The sequence below is a fragment of the Ascaphus truei genome, chromosome 1 (assembly GCF_040206685.1).
Source record: "Ascaphus truei isolate aAscTru1 chromosome 1, aAscTru1.hap1, whole genome shotgun sequence".
In the NCBI taxonomy this organism is placed as follows: domain Eukaryota; kingdom Metazoa; phylum Chordata; class Amphibia; order Anura; family Ascaphidae; genus Ascaphus; species Ascaphus truei.
Genome location: NC_134483.1, coordinates 538,316,569 through 538,341,521, shown reverse-complemented (window position 1 = coordinate 538,341,521; position 24,953 = coordinate 538,316,569). Strand labels below are relative to the sequence as shown.

General features: G+C 44.1%; 1 protein-coding gene across 16 annotated transcripts in view; it reads right to left on the bottom strand.

The window, feature by feature from the left end:
- The window catches only part of DYSF (dysferlin), a 406,918-nt gene that overhangs the window by 112,072 nt on the left and 269,893 nt on the right, over nucleotides 1-24,953 (bottom strand). For 10 of the 16 annotated variants that reach the window (XM_075573113.1, XM_075573169.1, XM_075573215.1 and 7 more), the window contains 4 exons: nucleotides 16,804-16,848; nucleotides 12,610-12,711; nucleotides 9,033-9,194; nucleotides 6,983-7,148 (listed from right to left, as the gene is read on the bottom strand). In XM_075573113.1, coding sequence (XP_075429228.1) covers nucleotides 6,983-7,148; nucleotides 9,033-9,194; nucleotides 12,610-12,711; nucleotides 16,804-16,848 — 475 coding nt within the window. The remainder of the gene's footprint in view (nucleotides 1-6,982; nucleotides 7,149-9,032; nucleotides 9,195-12,609; nucleotides 12,712-16,803; nucleotides 16,849-24,953) is intronic. The other 6 variants (XM_075573141.1, XM_075573105.1, XM_075573150.1 and 3 more) reach the window with 2 other exon arrangements.

Below are 24,953 nucleotides of genomic sequence, written 5' to 3'. Positions count from 1 at the left end.
GGACTCTCAGAGGCCCCCCCAACCTTATGTATGGTTGGCACCCACAAACCATATACTGTTTGTGGGTCATCTTGGCACTCGCTGGGGTACCCCCCTTAACCTAGGGATTCCCTCAGCTCAAGGGATGCATACTGATCCCTTTGCCTCATTCTCCTTTCCGAGTTATGCTGAAGCAGGGCAGCCTAGTGGTGTGTCGCGGTTACGTTTTCAAGGGGAGGTATTGCCGGGACAATGTGCCTACATGTATCCGAGAATCTGGCATGAGTCCCGGGTACATTTATTGGGGAACCGGTAACTCTGGACCCCAACCTCCTAGGTACATTCGGACAGCGGTTCCTCCGCAAAAAAACCTTGAAACTCATACACCAGCAATCACTGCTTGATTGCATGCCCGGAAAGGGAAAAACACAAAACATGGTTTAATTACATTTTAGTAGAGTAGAGCAAAGGTGCACGGCAACTGGAGAGATTCTTAGAAAAAATAAATAGTCCTGCAGGATGAAACGCGTTGGTGCGTTTGTCATGTTCATCCATTTGTGTGTCCATTCATTAAATACCCTCTATTTTATTTTGGAGTTTGCCCTTGACAATTATTTTTTCTAAGACTCTCTCCAGTTGCCGTGCACCTTTGCTCTACTCTACTACTATTGCTTCAACACTCCAGGATTGCACGCAGAGGAACAACTATCCTGTATTGGAGCTCTGGACTTCAGTCCCCAAAGGCAGGTAATGGGCAATAGCCTTTATCTTATTACCTTGATCCCTAATGGGGATGTTTATGCTTTAAGAGGGGTATGCATTGTTGACCATCTTTGCGGTAGTCGTGCAGACTGACCGCTACGTCTTAATTTTTGCCCCCCCCCCCCCCCTTTATATGATCATGATATATATTTGAGCCTATGGATTGAATACAGTGTTCCCATTTTTGGATTATTTTTTCAACTATCTAGATACTTTTGTGTACACACGAATATTGAGCGTCACTCTACAAACCTCTCTTTTAATTACATTTTGCAAGTACATACTCCACGCGGTATTAACGCGGCCAATCGCCCCAGGCACGCGTGTTTATCGCTGTTGCTTTGTTTGAATTTCATGGATTGTGTGCAATTAAATGCAATGAAATTAATGAATTGTAATGTGTACAGTACTGTGCTACTGTGTCAATTTCAGGTGTTTAAAAACCAGAACACTAAAATGACATTTTATGCACTCGCCTGCACTCGTGTCTTAAGGTGGTACGGTTGGAAGAAATCCCGCGCCATGACATGGGTATTCCGAGGTATACACCGCGTGAAATGTTCGAATAACGGCCGCTGCTGCTGTAAGTAGCACCGGCTCCCCCCTCGCATGGGAGATCTGGGCACTACATGGGTGTTTCTCTGGTGCTGTGAGCTCACCTGCGTGTTTCTCTGGTGCTGTGAGCTCACCTGCGTGTTTCTCTGGTGCTGTGAGCTCACCTGGGTGTTTCTCTGGTGCTGTGAGCTCACCTGGGTGTTTCTCTGGTGCTGTGAGCGCACCTGGGTGTTTCTCTGGTGCTGTGAGCTCATCTGGGTGTTTCTCTGGTGCTGTGAGCTCACCTGCGTGTTTCTCTGGTGCCGTGAGCTCACCTGGGTGTTTCTCTGGTGCCGTGAGCTCACCTGCGTGTTTCTCTGGTGCTGTGAGCTCACCTGCGTGTTTCTCTGGTGAGATGAGCTCACCTTCATGTTTCTCTGGTACTGTGAGCTCACCTGGGTGTTTCTCTGGTGCTGTGAGCTCACCTGGGTGTTTCTCTGGTGCTGTGAGCTCACCTGCGTGTTTCTCTGGTGCTGTGAGCTCACCTGGGTGTTTCTCTGGTGCTGTGAGTTCACCTGCGTGTTTCTCTGGTGAGATGAGCTCACCTGCGTGTTTCTCTGGTGCTGTGAGCTCACCTGGGTGTTTCTCTGGTGCTGTGAGCTCACCTTGGTGTTTCTCTGGTGCTCTGAGCTCAGCTGGGTGTTTCTCTGGTGAGATGAGCTCACCTGCGTGTTTCTCTGGTGCTCTGAGCTCACCTGCGTGTTTTTCTGGTGCTGTGAGCTCACCTGCGTGTTTCTCTGGTGCTGTGAGCTCACCTGGGTGTTTCTCTGATGCTGTGAAATCACCTGGGTGTTTCTCTGGTGCTGTGAGCTCACCTGGGTGTTTCTCTGGTGCTGTGAGCTCACCTGGGTGTTTCTCTCGTGCTCTGAGCTCACCTGCGTGTTTCTCTGGTGCTGTGAGCTCACCTGGGTGTTTCTCTGATGCTGTGAGCTCACCTGCGTGTTTCTCTGGTGCTGTGAGCTCACCTGGGTGTTTCTCTGGTGCTGTGCTCACCTGCGTGTTTCTCTGGTGCTGTGAGCTCACCTGGGTGTTTCTCTGGTGCTGTGAGCTCACCTGCGTGTTTCTCTGGTGCTGTGAGCTCACCTGCGTGTTTCTCTGGTGCTGTGAGCTCACCTGGGTGTTTCTCTGGTGCTGTGAGCTCACCTGCGTGTTTCTCTGGTGCTGGGAGCTCACCTGGGTGTTTCTCTGGTGCTGTGAGCTCACCTGCGTGTTTCTCTGGTGCCGTGAGCTCACCTGGGTGTTTCTCTGGTGCCGTGAGCTCACCTGCGTGTTTCTCTGGTGCTGTGAGCTCACCTGCGTGTTTCTCTGGTGAGATGAGCTCACCTTCATGTTTCTCTGGTACTGTGAGCTCACCTGGGTGTTTCTCTGGTGCTGTGAGCTCACCTGGGTGTTTCTCTGGTGCTGTGAGCTCACCTGCGTGTTTCTCTGGTGCTGTGAGCTCACCTGGGTGTTTCTCTGGTGCTGTGAGTTCACCTGCGTGTTTCTCTGGTGAGATGAGCTCACCTGCGTGTTTCTCTGGTGCTGTGAGCTCACCTGGGTGTTTCTCTGGTGCTGTGAGCTCACCTTGGTGTTTCTCTGGTGCTCTGAGCTCATCTGGGTGTTTCACTGGTGCTGTGAGCTCACCTGGGTGTTTCTCTGGTGAGATGAGCTCACCTGCGTGTTTCTCTGGTGCTCTGAGCTCACCTGCGTGTTTTTCTGGTGCTGTGAGCTCACCTGCGTGTTTCTCTGGTGCTGTGAGCTCACCTGGGTGTTTCTCTGATGCTGTGAAATCACCTGGGTGTTTCTCTGGTGCTGTGAGCTCACCTGGGTGTTTCTCTGGTGCTGTGAGCTCACCTGGGTGTTTCTCTGGTGCTCTGAGCTCACCTGCGTGTTTCTCTGGTGCTGTGAGCTCACCTGGGTGTTTCTCTGATGCTGTGAGCTCACCTGAGTGTTTCTCTGGTGCTGTGAGCTCACCTGCGTGTTTCTCTGGTGAGATGAGCTCACCTGGGTGTTTCTCTGGTGCTGTGCTCACCTGCGTGTTTCTCTGGTGCTGTGAGCTCACCTGGGTGTTTCTCTGGTGCTGTGAGCATACCTTGGTGTTTCTCTGGTGCTGTGAGCTCACCTGCGTGTTTCTCTGGTGCTGTGAGCTCACCTGGGTGTTTCTCTGGTGCTGTGAGCTCACCTGCGTGTTTCTCTGGTGCTGGGAGCTCACCTGGGTGTTTCTCTGGTGCTGTGAGCTCACCTGGGTGTTTCTCTGGTGCTGTGAGCTAACCTGCGTGTTTCTCTGGTGCTGTGAGCTAACCTGCGTGTTTCTCTGGTGCTGTGAGCTCACCTGCGTGTTTCTCTGGTGCTGTGAGCTCACCTGCGTGTTTCTCTGGTGCTGTGAGCTCACCTGCGTGTTTCTCTGGTGCTGTGAGCTCACCTGGGTGTTTCTCTGGTGCTGTGAGCTCACCTGCGTGTTTCTCTGGTGCTGTGAGCTCACCTGAGTCTTTCTCTGGTGCTGTGAGCTCACCTGGGTGTTTCTCTGGTGCTGTGAGCTCACCTGGGTGTTTCTCTGGTGCTGTGAGCTCACCTGGGTGTTTCTCTGGTGCTGTGAGCTCACCTGCGTGTTTCTCTGGTGCTGTGAGCTCACCTGCGTGTTTCTCTGGTGCTGTGAGCTCACCTGGGTGTTTCTCTGGTGCTGTGAGCTCACCTGCGTGTTTCTCTGGTGCTGTGAGCTCACGTGGGTGTTTCTCTGGTGCTGTGAGCTCACCTGGGTGTTTCTCTGGTGCTGTGAGCTAACCTGCGTGTTTCTCTGGTGCTGTGAGCTAACCTGCATGTTTCTCTGGTGCTGTGAGCTCACCTGCGTGTTTCTCTGGTGCTGTGAGCTCACCTGCGTGTTTCTCTGGTGCTGTGAGCTCACCTGCGTGTTTCTCTGGTGCTGTGAGCTCACCTGGGTGTTTCTCTGGTGCTGTGAGCTCACCTGGGTGTTTCTCTGGTGCTGTGAGCTAACCTGCGTGTTTCTCTGGTGCTGTGAGCTCACCTGCGTGTTTCTCTGGTGCTGTGAGCTCACCTGCGTGTTTCTCTGGTGCTGTGAGCTCACCTGCGTGTTTCTCTGGTGCTGTGAGCTCACCTGGGTGTTTCTCTGGTGCTGTGAGCTCACCTGCGTGTTTCTCTGGTGCTGTGAGCTCACCTGCGTGTTTCTCTGGTGCTGTGAGCTCACCTGAGTGTTTCTCTGGTGCTGTGAGCTCACCTGGGTGTTTCTCTGTTGCTCTGAGCTCACCTGGGTGTTTCTCTGGTGCTGTGAGCTCACCTGGGTGTTTCTCTGGTGCTGTGAGCTCACCTGCGTGTTTCTCTGGTGCTGTGAGCTCACCTGGGTGTTTCTATGGTGCTGTGAGCTCACCTGCATGTTTCTCTGGTGCTGTGAGCTCACCTGAGTGTTTCTCTAGTGCTGTGAGCTCACCTGCATGTTTCTCTGGTGCTGTGAGCTCACCTGGGTGTTTCTCTGATGCTGTGAGCTCACCTGGGTGTTTATCTGGTGCTGTGAGCTCACCTGGGTGTTTCTCTGGTGCTGTGAGCTCACCTGCGTGTTTCTCTGGTGCTGTGAGCTCACCTGCGTGTTTCTCTGGTGCTGTGAGCTCACCTGGGTGTTTCTCTGGTGCTGTGAGCTCACCTGCGTGTTTCTCTGGTGCTGTGAGCTCACCTGAGTGTTTCTCTGGTGCTGTGAGCTCACCTGGGTGTTTCTCTGGTGCTCTGAGCTCACCTGGGTGTTTCTCTGGTGCTGTGAGCTCACCTGGGTGTTTCTCTGGTGCTGTGAGCTCACCTGCGTGTTTCTCTGGTGCTGTGAGCTCACCTGCGTGTTTCTCTGGTGCTGTGAGCTCACCTGGGTGTTTCTCTGGTGCTGTGAGCTCACCTGCGTGTTTCTCTGGTGCTGTGAGCTCACGTGGGTGTTTCTCTGGTGCTGTGAGCTCACCTGGGTGTTTCTCTGGTGCTGTGAGCTAACCTGCGTGTTTCTCTGGTGCTGTGAGCTAACCTGCATGTTTCTCTGGTGCTGTGAGCTCACCTGCGTGTTTCTCTGGTGCTGTGAGCTCACCTGCGTGTTTCTCTGGTGCTGTGAGCTCACCTGCGTGTTTCTCTGGTGCTGTGAGCTCACCTGGGTGTTTCTCTGGTGCTGTGAGCTCACCTGGGTGTTTCTCTGGTGCTGTGAGCTAAAATGCGTGTTTCTCTGGTGCTGTGAGCTCACCTGCGTGTTTCTCTGGTGCTGTGAGCTCACCTGCGTGTTTCTCTGGTGCTGTGAGCTCACCTGCGTGTTTCTCTGGTGCTGTGAGCTCACCTGGGTGTTTCTCTGGTGCTGTGAGCTCACCTGCGTGTTTCTCTGGTGCTGTGAGCTCACCTGCGTGTTTCTCTGGTGCTGTGAGCTCACCTGAGTGTTTCTCTGGTGCTGTGAGCTCACCTGGGTGTTTCTCTGTTGCTCTGAGCTCACCTGGGTGTTTCTCTGGTGCTGTGAGCTCACCTGGGTGTTTCTCTGGTGCTGTGAGCTCACCTGCGTGTTTCTCTGGTGCTGTGAGCTCACCTGGGTGTTTCTCTGGTGCTGTGAGCTCACCTGCATGTTTCTCTGGTGCTGTGAGCTCACCTGAGTGTTTCTCTGGTGCTGTGAGCTCACCTGGGTGTTTCTCTGGTGCTCTGAGCTCACCTGGGTGTTTCTCTGGTGCTGTGAGCTCACCTGGGTGTTTCTCTGGTGCTCTGAGCTCACCTGCATGTTTCTCTGGTGCTGTGAGCTCACCTGGGTGTTTCTCTGATGCTGTGAGCTCACCTGGGTGTTTCTCTGGTGCTGTGAGCTCACCTGGGTGTTTCTCTGGTGCTGTGAGCTCACGTGCGTGTTTCTCTGGTGCTGTGAGCTCACCTGTGACTATTGTGTGTATATATAATATATATATATATATATATTTGTTTGGGGGGGTAATCAGCCTAGCTACCCACCTAGTTAGATAGGGCATATTCTGTACTGTCTAGTTATTCTCCAAAGTGGAGCAGGTTTTTCTTTTATGTTTTGTGCTTACATTGTTAAAGGAACAGGCAATAAAGCCTTATATTAATTTCACTCTAAACCTGTCTCCATTTGTATACCTCGGCACACATCTCTCACACTCTGTATTGTAACAATATTCTCCTGTATTTTACTGTACATATAGCAGTACTGCTGGTTACAGGAATGTAGCGTGCATTACTTCCCTCACTGTCCCGTTAGCGCGGCTCTGATAATATGCTCTAATCTAACCCTGCTCTCCTCCACTCTGACACCACCCGCTAACTCGTAATGCATGTCCCGACATAGCACGTTCGCGGGGTGAAATAACGCAAACTACATATATATATATATATATATATATATATATATATATATATATATATATATATTTCAGATAAGTTACACAAATAATAGCAATTGCCGTGTGTTCCTTTTCATTAGGTGTCAGATAACTTTTGCACTTATGAAAAACTAATTAGAATTGTTCTGTTGGTGAAGCCCGAGTCCGTTCTGAGCTTATACCATTATACTATTCGTGTCTTTACTTGTACGCATGGACATGTCACGTTTTTCTTGTGGAAAGATCTGAACTTGAGACGTTGCATTTACAAAACCTGGAATATCAATGCCAGATCCCGGAAGAAGAATTTAACACTGTACCTGACTGGGCTTCTTCAGGGTCAATGTCTTCTGCAAAAGGGTCACAGTGAAATTCCTCCAAAGACTTGATGGTACATTGAGCCACCACCGGCTTTCTCCCAAACTGACGATTGTCAATGATTTTCACAATGATCGGGGGACTGTACAAATCCTCTTTGGGTAATCTCTAGAGAAGGAAATGGAAAAAGCAACTATATTATAGATAGATAATGCTAATCTAAAACAGTCAAGGACTCCACAGTCAAATAAGTGCCTTCAGGAGCATCTAGTCCAATGTGATCCATTTATGGTCCTAAAGGCCATTCTTTCCCAGAAATCCCTGCTAAAGACCAATCCCTGCTAACTTTCATTACTTTCAACAAAAAAAATAACAATTTATTAAATAAAATCACTAGTTACTTTCAACACAACAATTAAAAAAAAAAAGAATACTGTACAAAAGCTCGCAGAATAATGCTGGAAAAATCACCTCTCAATCGCAGCAACATTTGTGAGAGCGAAATTGTGGGTAAGGAAGGTAAATAAGCGCTTACACCATATTATATCTATACATCTCTATATTTGTCTTTATTATTGACGGGGTAGTTCGTAGATCAATTTTTTTGCTATTTCTAGTTACAAAAACACACTAACTATTGTTGCTTGGTTTGTGTCAATATATTCCAGTAGCACATTGGTATGCAAGAACAAGAAAGATAAGGATGGATCAGAGATGGGAACATGGAAGTCAAGGCCACGATTATATATTGTGATTGTGCCTGATAAATAATACAACAAGACAAATTATTTTGGAACAGGTAAAATGCTGTTTCCAGAACATGTACCAGGGGTGAATTCTACTAAACTACTGAACATCTTAACATTGATTAAGGGGTGTCGCCTACATGCATGACTGATATGACTTGAATTACGTAGTGATTAACCGAGTATAGGTTTGATTGCTTTCATACATTTCTTTGTAACAGTCTTTTCATCCTCCTGTTAGCTCCATACTTGTATTATAGAAATAAAGTTCTAAACTGAGAAACACAATCTGCTTGGATTTGTTATCGTCGCGCCTTTAGTTACACTGCAGACAATTGTTTCTATTAACATAACCCTGGAGAAGGGGTTCTCAACTTCAGTCCTAAAGACCCCTCCAACAGGTCAGGTTTTCAGGATTTCCCAGCTTCAGCACAGCTGGTGCAGTCTTCGACTGAGCAACCGATTGAGCCACCTGTGCTGAAGCAGGGATATCCTTCACAACCTGACCTGTTGGTGGCCCTTGAGGGCTGGAGTTACCCACCCCTGCCCCAGCTCAAAGTCAAAACATGCCATTTAAAGTAGAATTTCCTGAATATAGGGATTGAGGATGTATTGAAGTTATTGAGGTTTATTGATTGGCATTAATGAGATGATCTCACCATTAACGAGAGTATCTAAGTGACACCAACACAATGACACTCGCTGCAGGATGAAGCACCTTTTCCCTATAAATAATCCAGCTGAGCTTTATTCAGGTGTGAAAACCCTACACATGTTTAGGATTTTTCGCTTTCTGGCTGTGGCTTATAAACCCCCCAAGGCTAGATCAAATAATATGGCACCAACTGTATAAGTTGCAGGTGGAAAAAAAAAATGATCTGCTGTTTTCTTATGGCTACCTGATACATTACCATAAGCATAGATTTTTAGCGGGTTTAGGTTTCTGCTAAGAGGAGCTTGTTTAGGGCAAGTGCTGACGTTTTCTAGCTTCTCTCAACCTGCACAAAACAGTCTATAAGAAACTTTCCTACTTCAAAATAGAAAGACGCATTTTCTCTACTGCATGTTACTCCATACACGTCTCGTACTTTGTGGCAACCCTGGAAACCAGTTATAAATGACCGTCTGCTGCTCCCTTACCTTCTAATATGTAAAACATATGCAAGCATTCAAGGAGCACAGAAATATTGTCCTGTAAAATGTAGCTGACGCTCTGCCAAGATCTTTTTATTGCCACCTGGACCTCAATACGATCCAAGCTCTAAGGGCCTGTAGAAAAATCTGTTTATTGCATTACGAGTCTTACCACTTCCATGAAGAGTACGCACACATCAAAGTTGGGATTCTTCTTGACATTTTTAATAACGCAGGACTGGATCATTTCATCCCCACACTCCACAATAAGGCTTGGGGACGTCACACTGGCCAGCTGGTAGCTCTTCAGGTTTCGGAGACCCCATGCCAAAACCTGCAGGAAGCCGGGCAAAGAAGTGGTCACAAGCTCACGTTTAAAGGCTTATTTAATAACCAGTGAGGCCTCACCACAAAGCTCTGAAAGCAAGTGAGCAAAGAATGAGTGCTATAAATCTGGATGTGCTATAATAGTGTCACAATATCCCTTTTCCCCCTTACCATGTTCACACAACATTGTGTAGCTCTGTGATATTAACAGTAGTTATTAGTTCAGTGACTTGGTTTTTTTCTGCACTTCGGGCAATGTGTAGAAGATTTGGTTTTGCTTATTCACATTACCATGCGTTGCAACGGTTTCAGCACAGAAATGAAGAAGTGGAATCATTTTGGTAGAGATGCCGACTTTTGTCTGTGGGACATCACCCCAAGAAGACACCGCTCACAGGACCCCCGATTCCCTTCCAATCTCAGTGCCGACATTTGTGTTAACCCTCTGGTTGCCCAGTGGGGCCAAACTGGTTAAAAAGTTAAGAAATGTTTAAAATGACTTTTCTGTGTAAATTTTGGGAGCTTGGTAAATAGTATGTCAACTGTAAGATCTTCTTGTTTAAAAAGATTACCCTAAAGCAAGGGTTCTCAACTCCAGTCCTCAAGATCCCCAACAGGTCGTTTAAAGATATCGCTGCTTCAGCACATGTGGCTCAATTAGTGGCTTAGTTGCAGACTGAGCTGCCAATTGAGCCACCTGTGCTGAAGCCGGGATATCCTGAAAACCCCACCTGTTAGGGGGCTTTGACTGGAGTTGAGAACCCCTGCCCTAAAGAATGAAACCGTTTGTACAATCAGGCCTGAATTCTGGGGACAGCAATTTCATCCTCTTGGACACTTCAGCTTGGAGGTGTTATTCTGGCTTTGTGCGAGAGGTTGTACACCAAACACACAGTCCCTGCAAGCTTCGGCTTGATGTTGCAGGGACTGTGTATATTTTTAAGTGTAGGTTGGAAACAACGATTGGGAGGTTTGTGACCCTTCCTCCTTGGTTTAAGCTCACCCACCCCACTTTAATTGGCCAGTCCTGATATATACCTGTGATGACCAGTCTATTGGGAGACGTCTTGTTCCAGCAGAGAGATAATGAGAACATGTGCAGGTGGTGTAGGACCCGCAGTAAAGGGTTAACCTTTACGTGCTTGCAGCTTATAATGCTTTAGATAAAGGATGGACTAGAGACCCTTACTAATGAGAAGAATAACAGATAGTATTTAACTTCTAAACTCGGTTATAACGCGGTGCTTGAGGTCCACATAATGAGACCACGAGAGCTGCAGATGCCGGGTAATAAAGCATTGAATGTTATTTTATTTTTTTTAAACCCTTGGAGATGTTTATAAATTTGGGAGCCACTCTCAGACTGCATTATAAGCGATCCGCGCTGTAGCAGATCGCGCTATAACGGGGTTGAGCTGTACTTTGTCATTTTGGATGTAACATTGGGGATTTTTTGTCTTTTGTTGTATACCAAACACAATTGTAGAGATGGGCGAATTTTTGTTTTTGCGGATTTGAAACGTTGCAGATCGGCCGGTTCCTTTGGTCCGCTGATTTCAGCGGATCAGTCTTAAAAAAAGGGCCATTTAACCTTTTGTGGATTTTGTTTTTAACACCAACAATCCATCCGTGGATTCCACAACCCGCACGCAGATACAATCCGCCGGCGGTTTTGGATGAATCCGCGCGGATTTAAACTGTAACAATCCATCTGTGGATTTTACACGGCGGAACAGATTTTTAATAGAAGATTCAGAGAAATCCGGGTAACGGATCTTGACTGGTTCGCCCGTCTCTACACAATTGTTCTGTTGGGCCAAAAAAGTGACCATATTTATCTCAACCTTGCAAAGTATATTACAGAAATTACTCAATAATGCACCTAGAGGACTCACAGATTATTATGCCAGGTCCCTTTATTGAATAAAGTGATAGTCACTTTTTTTTTTTACACATCATAACTATTTATTTTCTATAAGAAACATGTGACTTGCATCCCACATTGGGCTATCTCTGCAATGTCAGCACAATAAAGGAACAACCTGTTTACTAAATGAACCGTGGGTTAACCTAGAAACATACAGGCAACAGGTTTTCCTAAAACAAGAAGTCCAGCACTACATCCAATATGACAAATTATATAGTTAAATACTTACCTGTTTTTTTTCTCATGAGGGAGTCGTTTAATTAAATTATTTGGCTAAATTATTTGGCTAAAGAATTAAAAATTTGCCATTCCCGCCACTGTATCCCCCTCTTCTGCAAATCCTAAAGTTTTTATACCAAACAGATATGCAAAAATGTTTTTAATGATTCAAAGCGTTTCCATATTCTACCAGCTCATATTACAGAGTAAGTGGGCACTGACGGGCAGCAGCTGCAATTATTTTGGGTTGTTATTCAACAACAACACAGGCTTTTCTTGGTTTGAAGTGCAATGTAATATTCAGCATTGTATATTGCAGCACGCATATATTCATAGAAACATACTGTAGAGTTTGACGGCAGATAAGAGCCATTTGGTCCGTCCAGTCTGCGCAATTACCCATCTGCTGTAAAACCTCAGACCTCATTAGATCATTGGTTTTCTTTCACACCCTTATTTCTATCCCAAGCATTCTTGAATTCCTTTTCTGTATTAGCCCCTACCACCTCAGTTGGGAGGCCATTCCACCAGTCTACCACCCTCTCCATGAAGAAGTCTTTCCTCACATTCCCCGTTAGCCGGCCACCCTCCGGCGTCAGAGCATGGCCTCTTGATCTAGCGCTTCTCTTGGTTTCCATCACATCCCCCCCTCTACCTTTTTTCCATCCAGCTGCACATGTTGACGTTCTTTAGTCTTTCCAGAATACTTTTATGATGCAGACCATGCGCCATTTTAGTAGCCCGTATCTGCACAATGTCCTTCTGCAGACATGGTCTCCAGAACTGAGCCCAGCACCCTAGGTGAGGTCTTGCCAATAATCTATAAAGTGGCATCACTGCCTCTCTCTCTCTGCCACTAATGCCTCTCCCTATACAACATACAGTCCAATCCAGCTGGCATTTAAGTCGGCTGAAATAATGACTTCCAGGTCCCTTTCCTCTGTAATAGTTGTCATTGTAGTGACATTCTTATATTCAAATGGGAATGCAAAACATGAACTCTTCAATGACATATTGCCCCTTCTGAAACAGGTTCATAATTGGTTATATTGCATACATTTTTGCCCATATTTACTAAGCGGTGCTTTCCATAAGTCACCTTGAGGCGCTGGAGGACACCTTACACAACCCATTCAAAGAATGGGCTCCTACGTGTCTTCTTAATGTGTCTTATGGACTAGTGCCGGTTACCATGGGCCTGTACCTTATATCGGCGCTCCCTGCTCACACTGGTTTTCCATTGGTAATGACATGGAACCGATGTTGGAACACTCACCTCGATAGCAGTGCGCTGAAGAACCGGCTTGATTCCTTGAGGAACCATATAAACATTGTTTTCCCTCTGGGGGGGAGGATACGGCAGGTCTGTGTCTGCGGACTACGAAATAATAACAAAAAATGAGTTAATAAGACCTCTGTCTCACGTCTGATGTACATAAGTTAGTTTGAGGTTTAATTTAAATGAAATAATAGGTTTGGAGGTGCTGTATAATAATGCAAAAAAGCGTTTGCTTTGACTCTCTGCATTATTTTCTGCCTGTGACCGCATTAGACATTTTTAGTATACAAAAAAAAAAGCATTTCTTTCAATGTCACAATTCGGTCAAAAAAAGAAGTTTATTTCATCAACAACTTGGAATATTCTTTTTTTACATTAACCGGATTCCCAAGCTGAGCTACATCCTATTTTATTAGTAAGTATTAATTAGAGATTGATGAGTGTGTTATATTGTAAAGACCAGAAGTACTGACAAAAAATGACACATTGGCCCCTATTTATTATGCTATGAAGCCAACCTCCTCTTGTCTGGAGGATTTCCACTCTATTTATTGGATTATTGGCGACATTACTGCTCCGTGAGGATCGTTCCATTCGTACTTTTACAGTGGTGTTTGCATCTCACCACTAGTCCATTTACTTCCTCTTCATTGTGACAACACCCTTAAAAAATAAGGGAACTGGTGGTTGGTCAATAGGACCTGAAGTCCACTGATAATTCTGCACTGAAGAAGTTACGGTGAAAAATATATTACAATATGCTGGTGGATAAAGAAAAAAAAACACATCTATTAGAGATGAAAGGTTGTTTTATATACGAGAGCAAAACAAGACATTTTCTAGTACGACTTCTTTGAACCCAGGGGAGTTTGTGGCTCTAAAATGTCAACATTCACGTAACTAAATTCAAACCACTTGCTCAACAATTTCATACATCTATAGGTGGCGAGACATCTACAAGGAATACTTCCGGATCTAATGTTGTCCCTCTGAGGAGACCATGAAATGGAATCTCTGCTTGGAACAGACAGACCATGTGTCCAGGTCAGCGAACAAAACGTCACAATCTCTTTCATCTCGCAATAAATGTGAATGTTCTCTGTGTGTGTGTGTGTCCCGCTGGGATCTATTAATTAAAGTCTGGAGCAAAACCAAAGCAGAAAACAGGGCCATACGTTTAAAAAATAAATAAATGTAATAATTCAATTGAAAGCAATTATTTTGATAAGCCTGATGCAATTATTGTGTGCAGGTTTGGAGCCAGTGCTGCAGCTGGTGGACTTTAGTAAACAGACCACATGGTTGTCACACCATAAACTATAACATGTTTGTTTAACAAGTGGTGCAGAGTAGAGGGGGGGTTGGCTTCTTTGGGCAAACCTATACATGTAGAACAACTATGTTCTTGTGTGGGTCCAACAAAAAGAATTTAGAAATGCTGACTGCCAGTAAGGCCTTTCTTCACAAATAAGTGCATAGGGCAAAGCACAATAAGGGTTATGTATCAATCTCAACAATGTCCTCACATTTTTCTTATTGTCTCAGTTTGAAACAGTGTCAAATACAAAAAAAAAAAAGCAATAAGTTCAACCCAAAATCTGAAGCACAAGTTCCAGTCAGAGAGGCGAACGGACCCCTGAGACCTCGCAGAACTGTTTTATGAAGCAGCAAACGGGGATGGTCCAAGTTGATGGGCAAAATACAGAATCATTATCATGTGTCACGTTATATCACCTGTGAGACCCCCCTCATTGATGCAGGCAGGAAAATATAGGTGCAGAATATCTTTATACTGTACATGTGATTCAGAGTCAAATTACCGACTGAGCTGCTATGTTCGGAGTTTGACATATAGCAACCCAAGCCATGAAAAACGCTGCAGCTTCGAAACGTCCAATGGTAGTTAATTAATATTCTAATGGAATACATATCAATTGTCAGACACATGGTTATAATGAAGGTTTAGACACAATTGGAGTTTTCGTGTATTATCGCACTTTATCTAATAAGCCCCAAGAGGTCTACGTAGCAAGAAAAGAGAACCTGCTATTATACACAGCTAATTTTATTCTTAATGCTGTGCTTGCAACTGCATCAGATGTATGTGTGTATGTCTCTTATATGTCCCTGGTTCTACTGAGTGGCGCACTACATTTGGAGCAAATCAGATGTAAGAAGCTTGATGAGATTAAGGGGATATAAGGGTACATACGGCTCAACATCAGAATCTGATGCACCATATTATTACAAGTGCGTTGCTTAACTCCTCCATAACCACGGGCACTGTCCAAATCGCAAGTAGATACACACAGGACAAAATAGATGCTTATTACCTTGGTACTCAATCTGAACATGCCTCTCTCATGGCATTAGTCAGCAAGCTCTGTTACAGGTTAATGCACCCACACAGGGGTTAATTCCCTTGCAAGTTAATGGGAGTTATCAACCCTTTGGGTGCAATAACCCGTAACATCCTTTTATGAATAACGAGGACCAGCAATTTTACGTCCCAATGACCCTGATACATAGACCCCAGAATTAGTTTTTTAATGACACTGCACAGTATTAGAATGACAAACATGAATGTATACTACTAATGCACCACACCGCCTAATAATTAGTTGTTTAATAACGTGGGATGAAGACAATTCATATCAGTTACAGTGAAAGAAACAAAAAGCACATGCAATGCCAGACAGGCAGAAACCTTCCGGGCATAACTCGCACCTCAGTATACTCTGGCATTGAAGGGTTAATTCAATGCCAGACAGGGTGAAACTGATTGCGAAGCGAAACCTTCCGGGCATAACTCGCACCTCTCAGTACACTCTGGCATTAAAGGGTTAAGGAAAAACAGAGTCTTTTGGTTTTCAGCGGTGTCAACAAACAAATTTGGATTTTACAGAAGAACCAGTATCACATAAACATACAGTGAGGTTTCCACTGCACGGTTTTCATGCTATCAAGAGAGCAAGTCACCGAGAACACAATACTGTATATAGATGGGAAATGCTGGATAGTGTCGTGTTATTTGGGGTCATTTTATCAAAGTGCCAAGAGTACGGTTTTCAAAATGTATGAACATATAATGGGACCTTTCTATACCAAGTGGACGCCATTGGAGCCATGCTGCATTTTCTACTCTAACTATTAGAATATGTCAATTGTAAGAAAGGTAACCACTGATTACGCTAATTAACTAATATTCCTCAATACAAACATGCCCAAACTGCTGGCTGAGAGACATGGCCAAAATAAAGTTATATTAACATAGAAATAAGTTGAATACCGTGTTACTAAGGGGGTTATGCATTAAACTGTGATAGTGCTAATTGGGGCACTATCGCATGGAAATCCCTTTGACCTCCCAAAGTCTCCAATTTAATAAAGACAGAAGCTAAATAATAACCAGTTAACAATGCAGTACTGTAGCTGCACGAGAGTCAAATTTACTGCATTGATAGCGGAGAGTTACCTTGTTTCTCACTATATGAAAATGGTGTCTAAGAGACACAGGGTAAAAATGATGTCCATATAAATCAATTACATGCTATTTACACCTATCTGAACAAGCTCCTCACCCAGCTTTTATCACGTGAGATCTGACTCCAAACGACTGTTCATGGTCCCAAGGTTCTACATCCTTCTCTTACCGTGCACCCCAAAACTGGAACAATCTACCGGAGACTCTCACAGTCGCCACTGATCTAAGTTCTTTGAAGACTTCAGCTTTCTCACATTTTAATCTGGTCTGTAACTGTTAAACACCATATATGATCTTTAACTGTGCATGCAATGTCTGAATATATAACCTCTGTTCATTTAATGTACAACGTATTATTTCCCAGTAAATCATTTTATAAATAAAATAAAAATGCCTGCAGCTGAAATTGACCTCCCCCTGTCATTTCTACTACATTACTTTATCCCAGATTTAAGGTGCTGTAGTTTCCTAAATACATTGACTCAATGGTGGCATATAGCAGCTGTCAGCCAAAGTAGGTGCAAATGTGCAACGCGGATGTAATTTCCCTGGGAAATCTTGGGCTGGTTTGGACACTAAGGCACTCTTGGCATTTTCATCAATTACCCATTTAGTTTTTTTTTTGTTTTACTTGAAAACCAAAGGGCTTGCGTATAAAAGGTAAGCACATAAGAGATGTACAGTAAGATCACTAAGATAAAAGGTACCCAATCAAGGAGCCCCTCGGTGAAGAAGCCAGGTATAAGCAGCTGCTGTGCACCAATCCCAAAATTGAAGAAGAAAAAGGAAGAAAGGAGAGAAAAGCAAAGATATCATTAAAATCACTTTTCAGACAGTTCAAGCAATAGTGAGGTGTGATATCTTGTGCTGTCCCGCCCTGTGATAAATCAGGGTGCCCATTGATTGGCTACATCCAAATAGAAGGAAGATATCACCGCCAGAGCAGGGGACCATTCTGCTCACAGCATATCGTGTAACTATCCACTGAGATCCCTTCAGCATGTTTACAATTTTGCATTGTGAGACTTAATACAACTACAATTGTTCAGGATCTTGAAATGATTGCACTTTGAAACATGAAGGCATTTTTACAGCTTCTTAACTCTGGTGAAGGGGAGGTGCATGTAGTTATTCAATTAGATTATATGCTATTGATAGACTAATCTACAACAGTATTTGACTCAGTGAAAAAAATGCAATGTGCAGGTGATTCACATGCAATTATTACAGTTTTCACAACACAAACTGGTGATTTTAGCATATAAATGGGAAATAATGTATATGTAAAAGTATTAGAGAAACTCCATTCCAGAAGCCATGCCTATATATACACTTAGTTTATATATATTTTTATATATATGTGTGTGTATATATATATATGTGTGTGTGTGTATATATACACATACACACACAGTTACAATGACAAATGCATTCCACTGAGAGTCATGCCAATCAGTATCTGCGGAGCTCCGCTAAAGCACTAGAATGCTCCATGTACACGAATTGAGGTGTACACATTCTGACCATGACTAGTATACTTTCCTTATCACCTGGTGTGCTGGACATGCCTACCAACCATGTGTCTACAGTGAATCCTTTCAGTACAGCACTTCAATCTTCATTGCCACGAATTTCCCTTTCTATTTAGAATACCTTGTGAGCAAGGATTCCCCTTGATATCTCAAATGACTCAACGTAAAGGGGTAGATTGACTACATTTTGTCATAGATTAAAATATTGTCCGGCTCGGAAAATTCTCTTCCAGCAGCTGTAAGGTGCAGTCCAGGATCTAGAACGCATTGCATCACATATTGTTTAATTAGCTACAATACTTTAGGTACATTTGATATTCTTCCCATACTGTATGTAGTAAACGGTATTTGTTATAGAGTCAACTTTGTAAAGTAACGTCTGGTGCATCTGAATGTACTCGGCTTTCTGGAGTCACAACATTCAAACTGCACCTTCATCAAATACAATACATGTTATACAATGTGTCATCCACTATATTGATGCTTAGAACAATATAGAAGACCTTCATTTCCATTTTTTTTTTGTAAAAGACAATTGTAGACGGACGCTCACAGAGGTACACAATTGGAGACTTTTGTAAGGTGAAATTATAACAAGGCTTTATTGTGCCTTTTCCTTAACATCAGGAAACCATCCAAACAAGGGGGAAACAAAGCCTCTATTCACTTGGGAGTATTTCTAGTGAAATACTATGCAATTCACAACTCCCTTAGATAAGCATGTCTCCCAGCCCCAAACACATAGCATGAAATGAACAGATATAAAAAGTCTTGTAATAAAAGTCTTATATGTTAGCTGCGGTAGAGTAAGCTTCTTTGCTCTCCGGGAACCGCACCCGTGTATGCACAGAAAATGTCAGCATCCAGGTTTAGAAGTCTTATTTGTCAGCTCCAGAGATCTGTGTTCTCTTGGTCAGTCTCTCCTGGGAGACTCAAGAACCTCTGCTCTGTCTCCAAAGTTCAGCTCACACGTGAGCTAAGGAGTCACTTCCTGTCTCAAAGGCAGGCTTTTTCTACCACCTGTAATCAGGCAGGTGGTGTTAGTTAATTTGCTACCAGCAGTTAACCACCACACTGCTGGATTAGAGGCACATTTGTGAACAGGGATAAGTCCCCTGTTACAACAATGTTATGATGATACATTTCTAATTATTAAGATAGAATTCCCTTTAACTCCTTTTCTTGTGACCAAGACCACGTTTAACAAAATGATGAAGTAAATAACTTTGAAGACGTCCTCCGTAAGTGGTAAACACGGAGCACTTTGGCTTAATTGCATTCATTTCCCAAAGACGTGGTTCCATTTCAGTAAGACAATGTAACAATATGGTGTTGTGCCATGTTCCAGAATCCGTCCTGCAGTGTTACCATAACGTGTTGTAGCACACGGTCTATACCTCTTTTTACTTCACGGATAAGTAGAGTGAAAATATGGGCACCCAACAAATTAATTCACCCTTTAACTCCACCCGTCTGTGCCGTATAAGGATATATAGAAAGCACTTTGCCTATGCTTGGGCTTCCCCCCCGCCCCCGGTATTAATGACCCGAGCACCCTATGATGTAGGTTTGTGATCTTTACCTCTGTCTAATATTCTGGTCCCACTGCCTTTTCTGTGCCATGCTGTTTGACTTAGACATCTCCCAACTGAGATTCACTCTTCTTTGTACCTTCTACATCCACCAATGCTCGTATCTAACTTATGCTTCTAGTCATGCAACTCTCCACCCATTTCAGTTGCTCTTTTTATGGACTGCACTTTTGACATCTCCTATAGTCCCCAAACCCGTTCTCCTCGTGTTTCTAAGTAGTGCCATTGTTCCCCTTTAGATTTCAGATGTCCTCATTACCAGAGAACTGTGTATAAAATAACTACTGTAAGTAGGACATACAGGACCATTGGGAACACTTTGTATGCCCTACTTCGGTTTACCTAACAATTTACAGTAGTATTAGAAACAACCTCTACTTCTAGTAGACATATATACGCCAACAGAGGAGGTGAGTGCTACTGGGTATATAGCATCAGCTGCATCAGGCCCATCCCTCACTGGGGTCAGCAAACTGATTGACATTTACAAATTAGATTAGATAGTAGTCATATTCAGCACGTGTACCTTCTTTTGTTGCCTGTTGGGTGGCTGAAGGTTTTGCTAGTGCTTGTTTAGGTGGTTCAAATTTTGCAACCTTGTCTTTCAGATGAGCGGTATTCCCAGCTCTCACTGTACCCTTGTCTTCATGGGTTTTTGTGGCCGTGGGATACTGACGCTTAGTCAGGGTCAATACTTGTCCTTGTAGGACTGTAATCTCATCCGTGAGAGATCCCTATTTTTTGAGTGCGTCTTGCAAGTCTCTTCTCAGGGAATTTATCTGCGCACTTTGCTTTCTCTGAGCCTGTATCAGTGTCTCCTTCATATTCTGGAGCTCTGTAATTTTTGTCGTCAAGGTTGCCGATGCGTTTGTTTTCTCCTTGGTGTACTGACTCAAGGGAATGAACAGTCTCTCTGTCTCTCCAGCTCCAGTTACTGAGCCTTCTCACGCTCCCTCTCATACAGAGTCACCTGGTATCGAAGCTCCGCCTCCAATGATGCTCTGGTGACATGCAGCGTGGCCTTTAGCTCCTCATACTGCTCTGTGGGGACGTACTGGGTATTCAGACGTTCCTGCAGCGCTTGTACCTCTTTAGCAGCCTGCAGCTTTTCTTCCTGCAGCGTTTGCTGCTAATCCTCAGCATACTGGAGGTGTGTACGCAGACCTTGAAGTTGGTTCTGCAGTCGGTGCTCTGCTTCAAACTTTTCCTTGACTTCTTCTGTCAACTGAAAATTTTCTTCTTTCAGTTTTAAGTTTTCTCTTTTAAATCTTGAATTTTCTCCTTTTTCAGTCTCTGTATTCTTCAGGGCCTCTTTGCAGTCCTCCTTCCATTTACGCACATCTGCTTTGAGAATGACAATCTCCTGGCATGAGACTGCCTTCTCTAGGTTGCGGGTCTGAAGCTCCTTCTGAAAGACTTTGAGATCTGTATCAAGATAGACAATAGTTTCTTTAGCAATGTCCAGCTCCTCAGTGAGACTGTGTAGTTCCTTTCTGGAAACTTCCAGGTCTGTGCGGCAACTGTTGGTCTCATGATGTGAGGCATCCAGTGCTCTGCGGAGTGTCTGAACCTCTTTCTGAGATACGTCACCTCTATCCGGTTGAGCTCCTGTTGTGAGACATTCAGCTCTATGCGAAGAGTGTGAACCTCTTGCTGGAATACTGTCATCTGCTTTAGTGCCTCCTCATACTTCCGTTTCAGCTTAGTCATCATTTTATTAGATTGGCTCTGCTTTTCATCCATGGTGGAAATAGTAGCATTTGCAGTATCTAGCTCAGTCTTGAGATCGTCCAATTCTGTCCTGGCTGCAGAGTACATTGCGAGCACATGTTTTTGTAGCCTCACGTTATTTTTCTGTAGCTCTGTGTAACCATCTTCCTTTTGTTTCAATTGTTCACGGAGCATATCACAGTCATGCCTGGCATTTTTCAGGGCATCTTCAGGGCTGGTCAAGGGATCATCACTCACTGGTTCCGGCTCCACTTCCCTGGGATGACTGGTTGGGGGTTCCTCACTGTTGGCACCGGACAGACACTTCTTTGGGGTACACGACTTCTGCCTTGGGTCCTCTGGATATTCGGTTAACCGCGGGATGAATTCTCCATTTTCTCTAGGCTGCAGGGCAACTCGGTCCCCCTTTTCCTCCACAGGATCTGCGGACGTGTCTGTTCCTTCCACGGTAAGTGAAGAACCGATTTTCTTTTTCTTTTTCCGCTTTTTTGTTTTGGATGACTCCGTCCCATCCGGAATACTGGGGTCTCCTTCTTTATTTGATACTTTAGCAGCTTCATTATATATACGCCAGGCTTTACTTGCAGTTGCTTTAGCTGACAGAGATATTGGGTGATCTGCTGCTCCCGCTCTTTCTCTTGTCGACCATATTTGTCATCATAGAGGGCGGTCTTTTCTGTTCGTGCCGAGTTCAGGCACCCCCACCATTCTTGGGGTGTTTTGTGGATGTGACTCGGTTCGGGTTCGACGTAAGAGATGTCTTCCTCTTTATTGGACTGGAAGGGCCACTCTTCCGTGGGGTAGGGTTCATTACAGGAACGCTGCATCTTGTAATCGGTGTAATTTTCTTCCTGACCTCAGGAGGCGCTATTGCAGCTGTTGCCACTGTATTTGCTAGAACCCCCAATTGTGGTAGTCCTACAGATGGGCATATTTTGCTTGTAGAGGTCGTAGCTCTCACAGGCATCTCTGTAGACTTTTCCTTTCCTGGATAAGTTCCACAATATCAGCAGTACTGTGCACGCATTTTCTCTCATCAGGTATACAAGATGTGCAGTTGCTAGGTAAAAACGTCTATTTGCTTTGCACCATTTACTTGCTAGGTATAATCTCTCATTAGGTATGCCGAATGTGTGGTTGCTAGGTAAAAACTTCTGTTTGCTTTACACCATTTACTTGCTAGATGCAATCCCTCTGCTTCAGCAACAGAACTTGGTTTTCTGCTTGAGTTCAGTCATTTTCAGTCTCATCTTTGGGTATTATGGCATTCACACTTCACACTTTGGGTGTCTGTTTTGCTCCCAAGATATATAGGCATACTTTTTTTTACTTGCAGAAAAAAAAACATTCTTTGCAGTGGACTATTTCTTTCATTCCCGGCAGGGTGACAACACTCAGCAATTGGCTTTGGAATACCTTTTACACAGTTCAGCAATACCTTTTTCCCCTGTAGGGCAATTTTACACTCAGCATTTGTTTGCTAAAAATTCCCCTGCTTCAGCACAGTCTTGTATTAATTTTCACACTTTTCTGCATATACTCCATTCACAGCTGGTAGTCCAATGCGGTGTGGCAACCTTTATTTGCAAAATCAGTACCGCTCGTGGGTCACCATCTGTATTCACTGCTTCAGCGAAACTTTTGAAAACAACAAACACCTATCCCTTTTTAAGGGCTGACTCACTTCTTGAACCCTGACTATGGCTGGAAGGCAAAACCCCTATTTCAATGACCATATTACACTTTGTGATAGGCAAATAAGGTTTAGCTGCTTCAGCAGTCTCTCTCCTCTTGGGATTGGGGAAAAGAGTCCATCTGTGGTTTTAGTGCAGTGGTGTGTATCACTTTAACTCTGGTCTCTGCTGCCTGAGAGTTTTTTTTTTTAAGTTGCTCAGACTGTTAGTAGGCAAAAAGCATAAAAAAATTCACAGAAAAAATCTCCGGTCCTTTCTAACTTCAAAGACGACCTCTCGTCCCACTTCGGACACCATATGTAGGCGGACACTCACAGAGGTACACAATTGGAGACTTTTGTAAGGTGAAATTATAACAAGGCTTTATTGTGCCTTTTCCTTAACATCAGGAAACCATCCAAACAAGGGGGAAACAAAGCCTCTATTCACTTGGGAGTATTTCTAGTGAAATACTATGCAATTCACAACTCCCTTAGATAAGCATGTCTCCCAGCCCCAAACACATAGCATGAAATGAACAGATATAAAAAGTCTTGTAATAAAAGTCTTATCTGTTAGCTGCTGTAGAGTAAGCTTCTCTGCTCTCCTGGAACCGCACCCGTGTGTGTACAGAAAATGTCAGCATCCAGGTTTAGAAGTCTTATTTGTCAGCTCCAGAGATCTGTGTTCTCTTGGTCAGTCTCTCCTGGGAGACTCAAGAACCTCTGCTCTGTCTCCAAAGTTCAGCTCACACGTGAGCTAAGGAGTCACTTCCTGTCTCAAAGGCAGGCTTTTTCTACCACCTGTAATCAGGCAGGTGGTGTTAGTTAATTTGCTACCAGCAGTTAACCACCACACTGCTGGATTAGAGGCACATTTGTGAACAGGGATAAGTCCCCTGTTACAACAATGTTATGATGATACATTTCTAATTATTAAGATAAAATTCCCTTTAACTCCTTTTCTTGTGACCAAGACCACGTTTAACAAAATGATGAAGTAAATAACTTTGAAGACATCCTCCGTAAGTGGTAAACACGGAGCACTTTGGCTTAATTGCATTCATTTCCCAAAGACGTGGTTCCATTTCAGTAAGACAATGTAACAATATGGTGTTGTGCCATGTTCCAGAATCCGTCCTGCAGTGTTACCATAACGTGTTGTAGCACACGGTCTATACCTCTTTTTACTTCACGGATAAGTAGAGTGAAAATATGGGCACCCAACAAATTAATTCACCCTTTAACTCCACCCATCTGTGCCGTATAAGGATATATAGAAAGCACTTTGCCTATGCTTGGGCTTCCCCCCCGCCCCCGGTATTAATGACCCGAGCACCCTATGATGTAGGTTTGTGATCTTTACCTCTGTCTAATATTCTGGTCCCACTGCCTTTTCTGTGCCATGCTGTTTGACTTAGACATCTCCCAACTGAGATTCACTCTTCTTTGTACCTTCTACATCCACCAATGCTCGTATCTAACTTATGCTTCTAGTCATGCAACTCTCCACCCATTTCAGTTGCTCTTTTTATGGACTGCACTTTTGACATCTCCTATAGTCCCCAAACCCGTTCTCCTCGTGTTTCTAAGTAGTGCCATTGTTCCCCTTTAGATTTCAGATGTCCTCATTACCAGAGAACTGTGTATAAAATAACTACTGTAAATAGGACATACAGGACCATTGGGAACACTTTGTATGCCCTACTTCGGTTTACCTAACAATTTACAGTAGTATTAGAAACAACCTCTACTTCTAGTAGACATATATACGCCAACAGAGGAGGTGAGTGCTACTGGGTATATAGCATCAGCTGCATCAGGCCCATCCCTCACTGGGGTCAGCAAACTGATTGACATTTACAAATTAGATTAGATAGTAGTCATACTATTTGATAATATTGTGTATGCTGTATTTACCCATTGCCTTGATTTCCAAGACAGTGAGTACTGCTCTAAGTCCTCCTCTCCGAAGCTGCCTCATTGGTATAAACAAAAACAAGAATATGGCGCCCAGCCAAGAGAGCGGGTCAAAAAGATTAATAAAATATTACTTTATTGTATACATATTAAAAAACAAAGGGTTGCTACACCTCGGTTTTTTTAATATGGATACAATAAAGTAATTTTGTATTCATCTTTTTGACCCGCTCTCTTGGCTGGGCGCCATATTCTTGTTTTTGTTTCACCCAATTTAATTATTGGCAGCACGCCCAAATAGGATGCACAGGACAGAGGTACATCACAAATGTGAGTACATTCCTATACGCAGTATATAGTGTGTCCCATATTACAAATAGTGGTCCAGGATCTATCCCAATGAGGTCTTG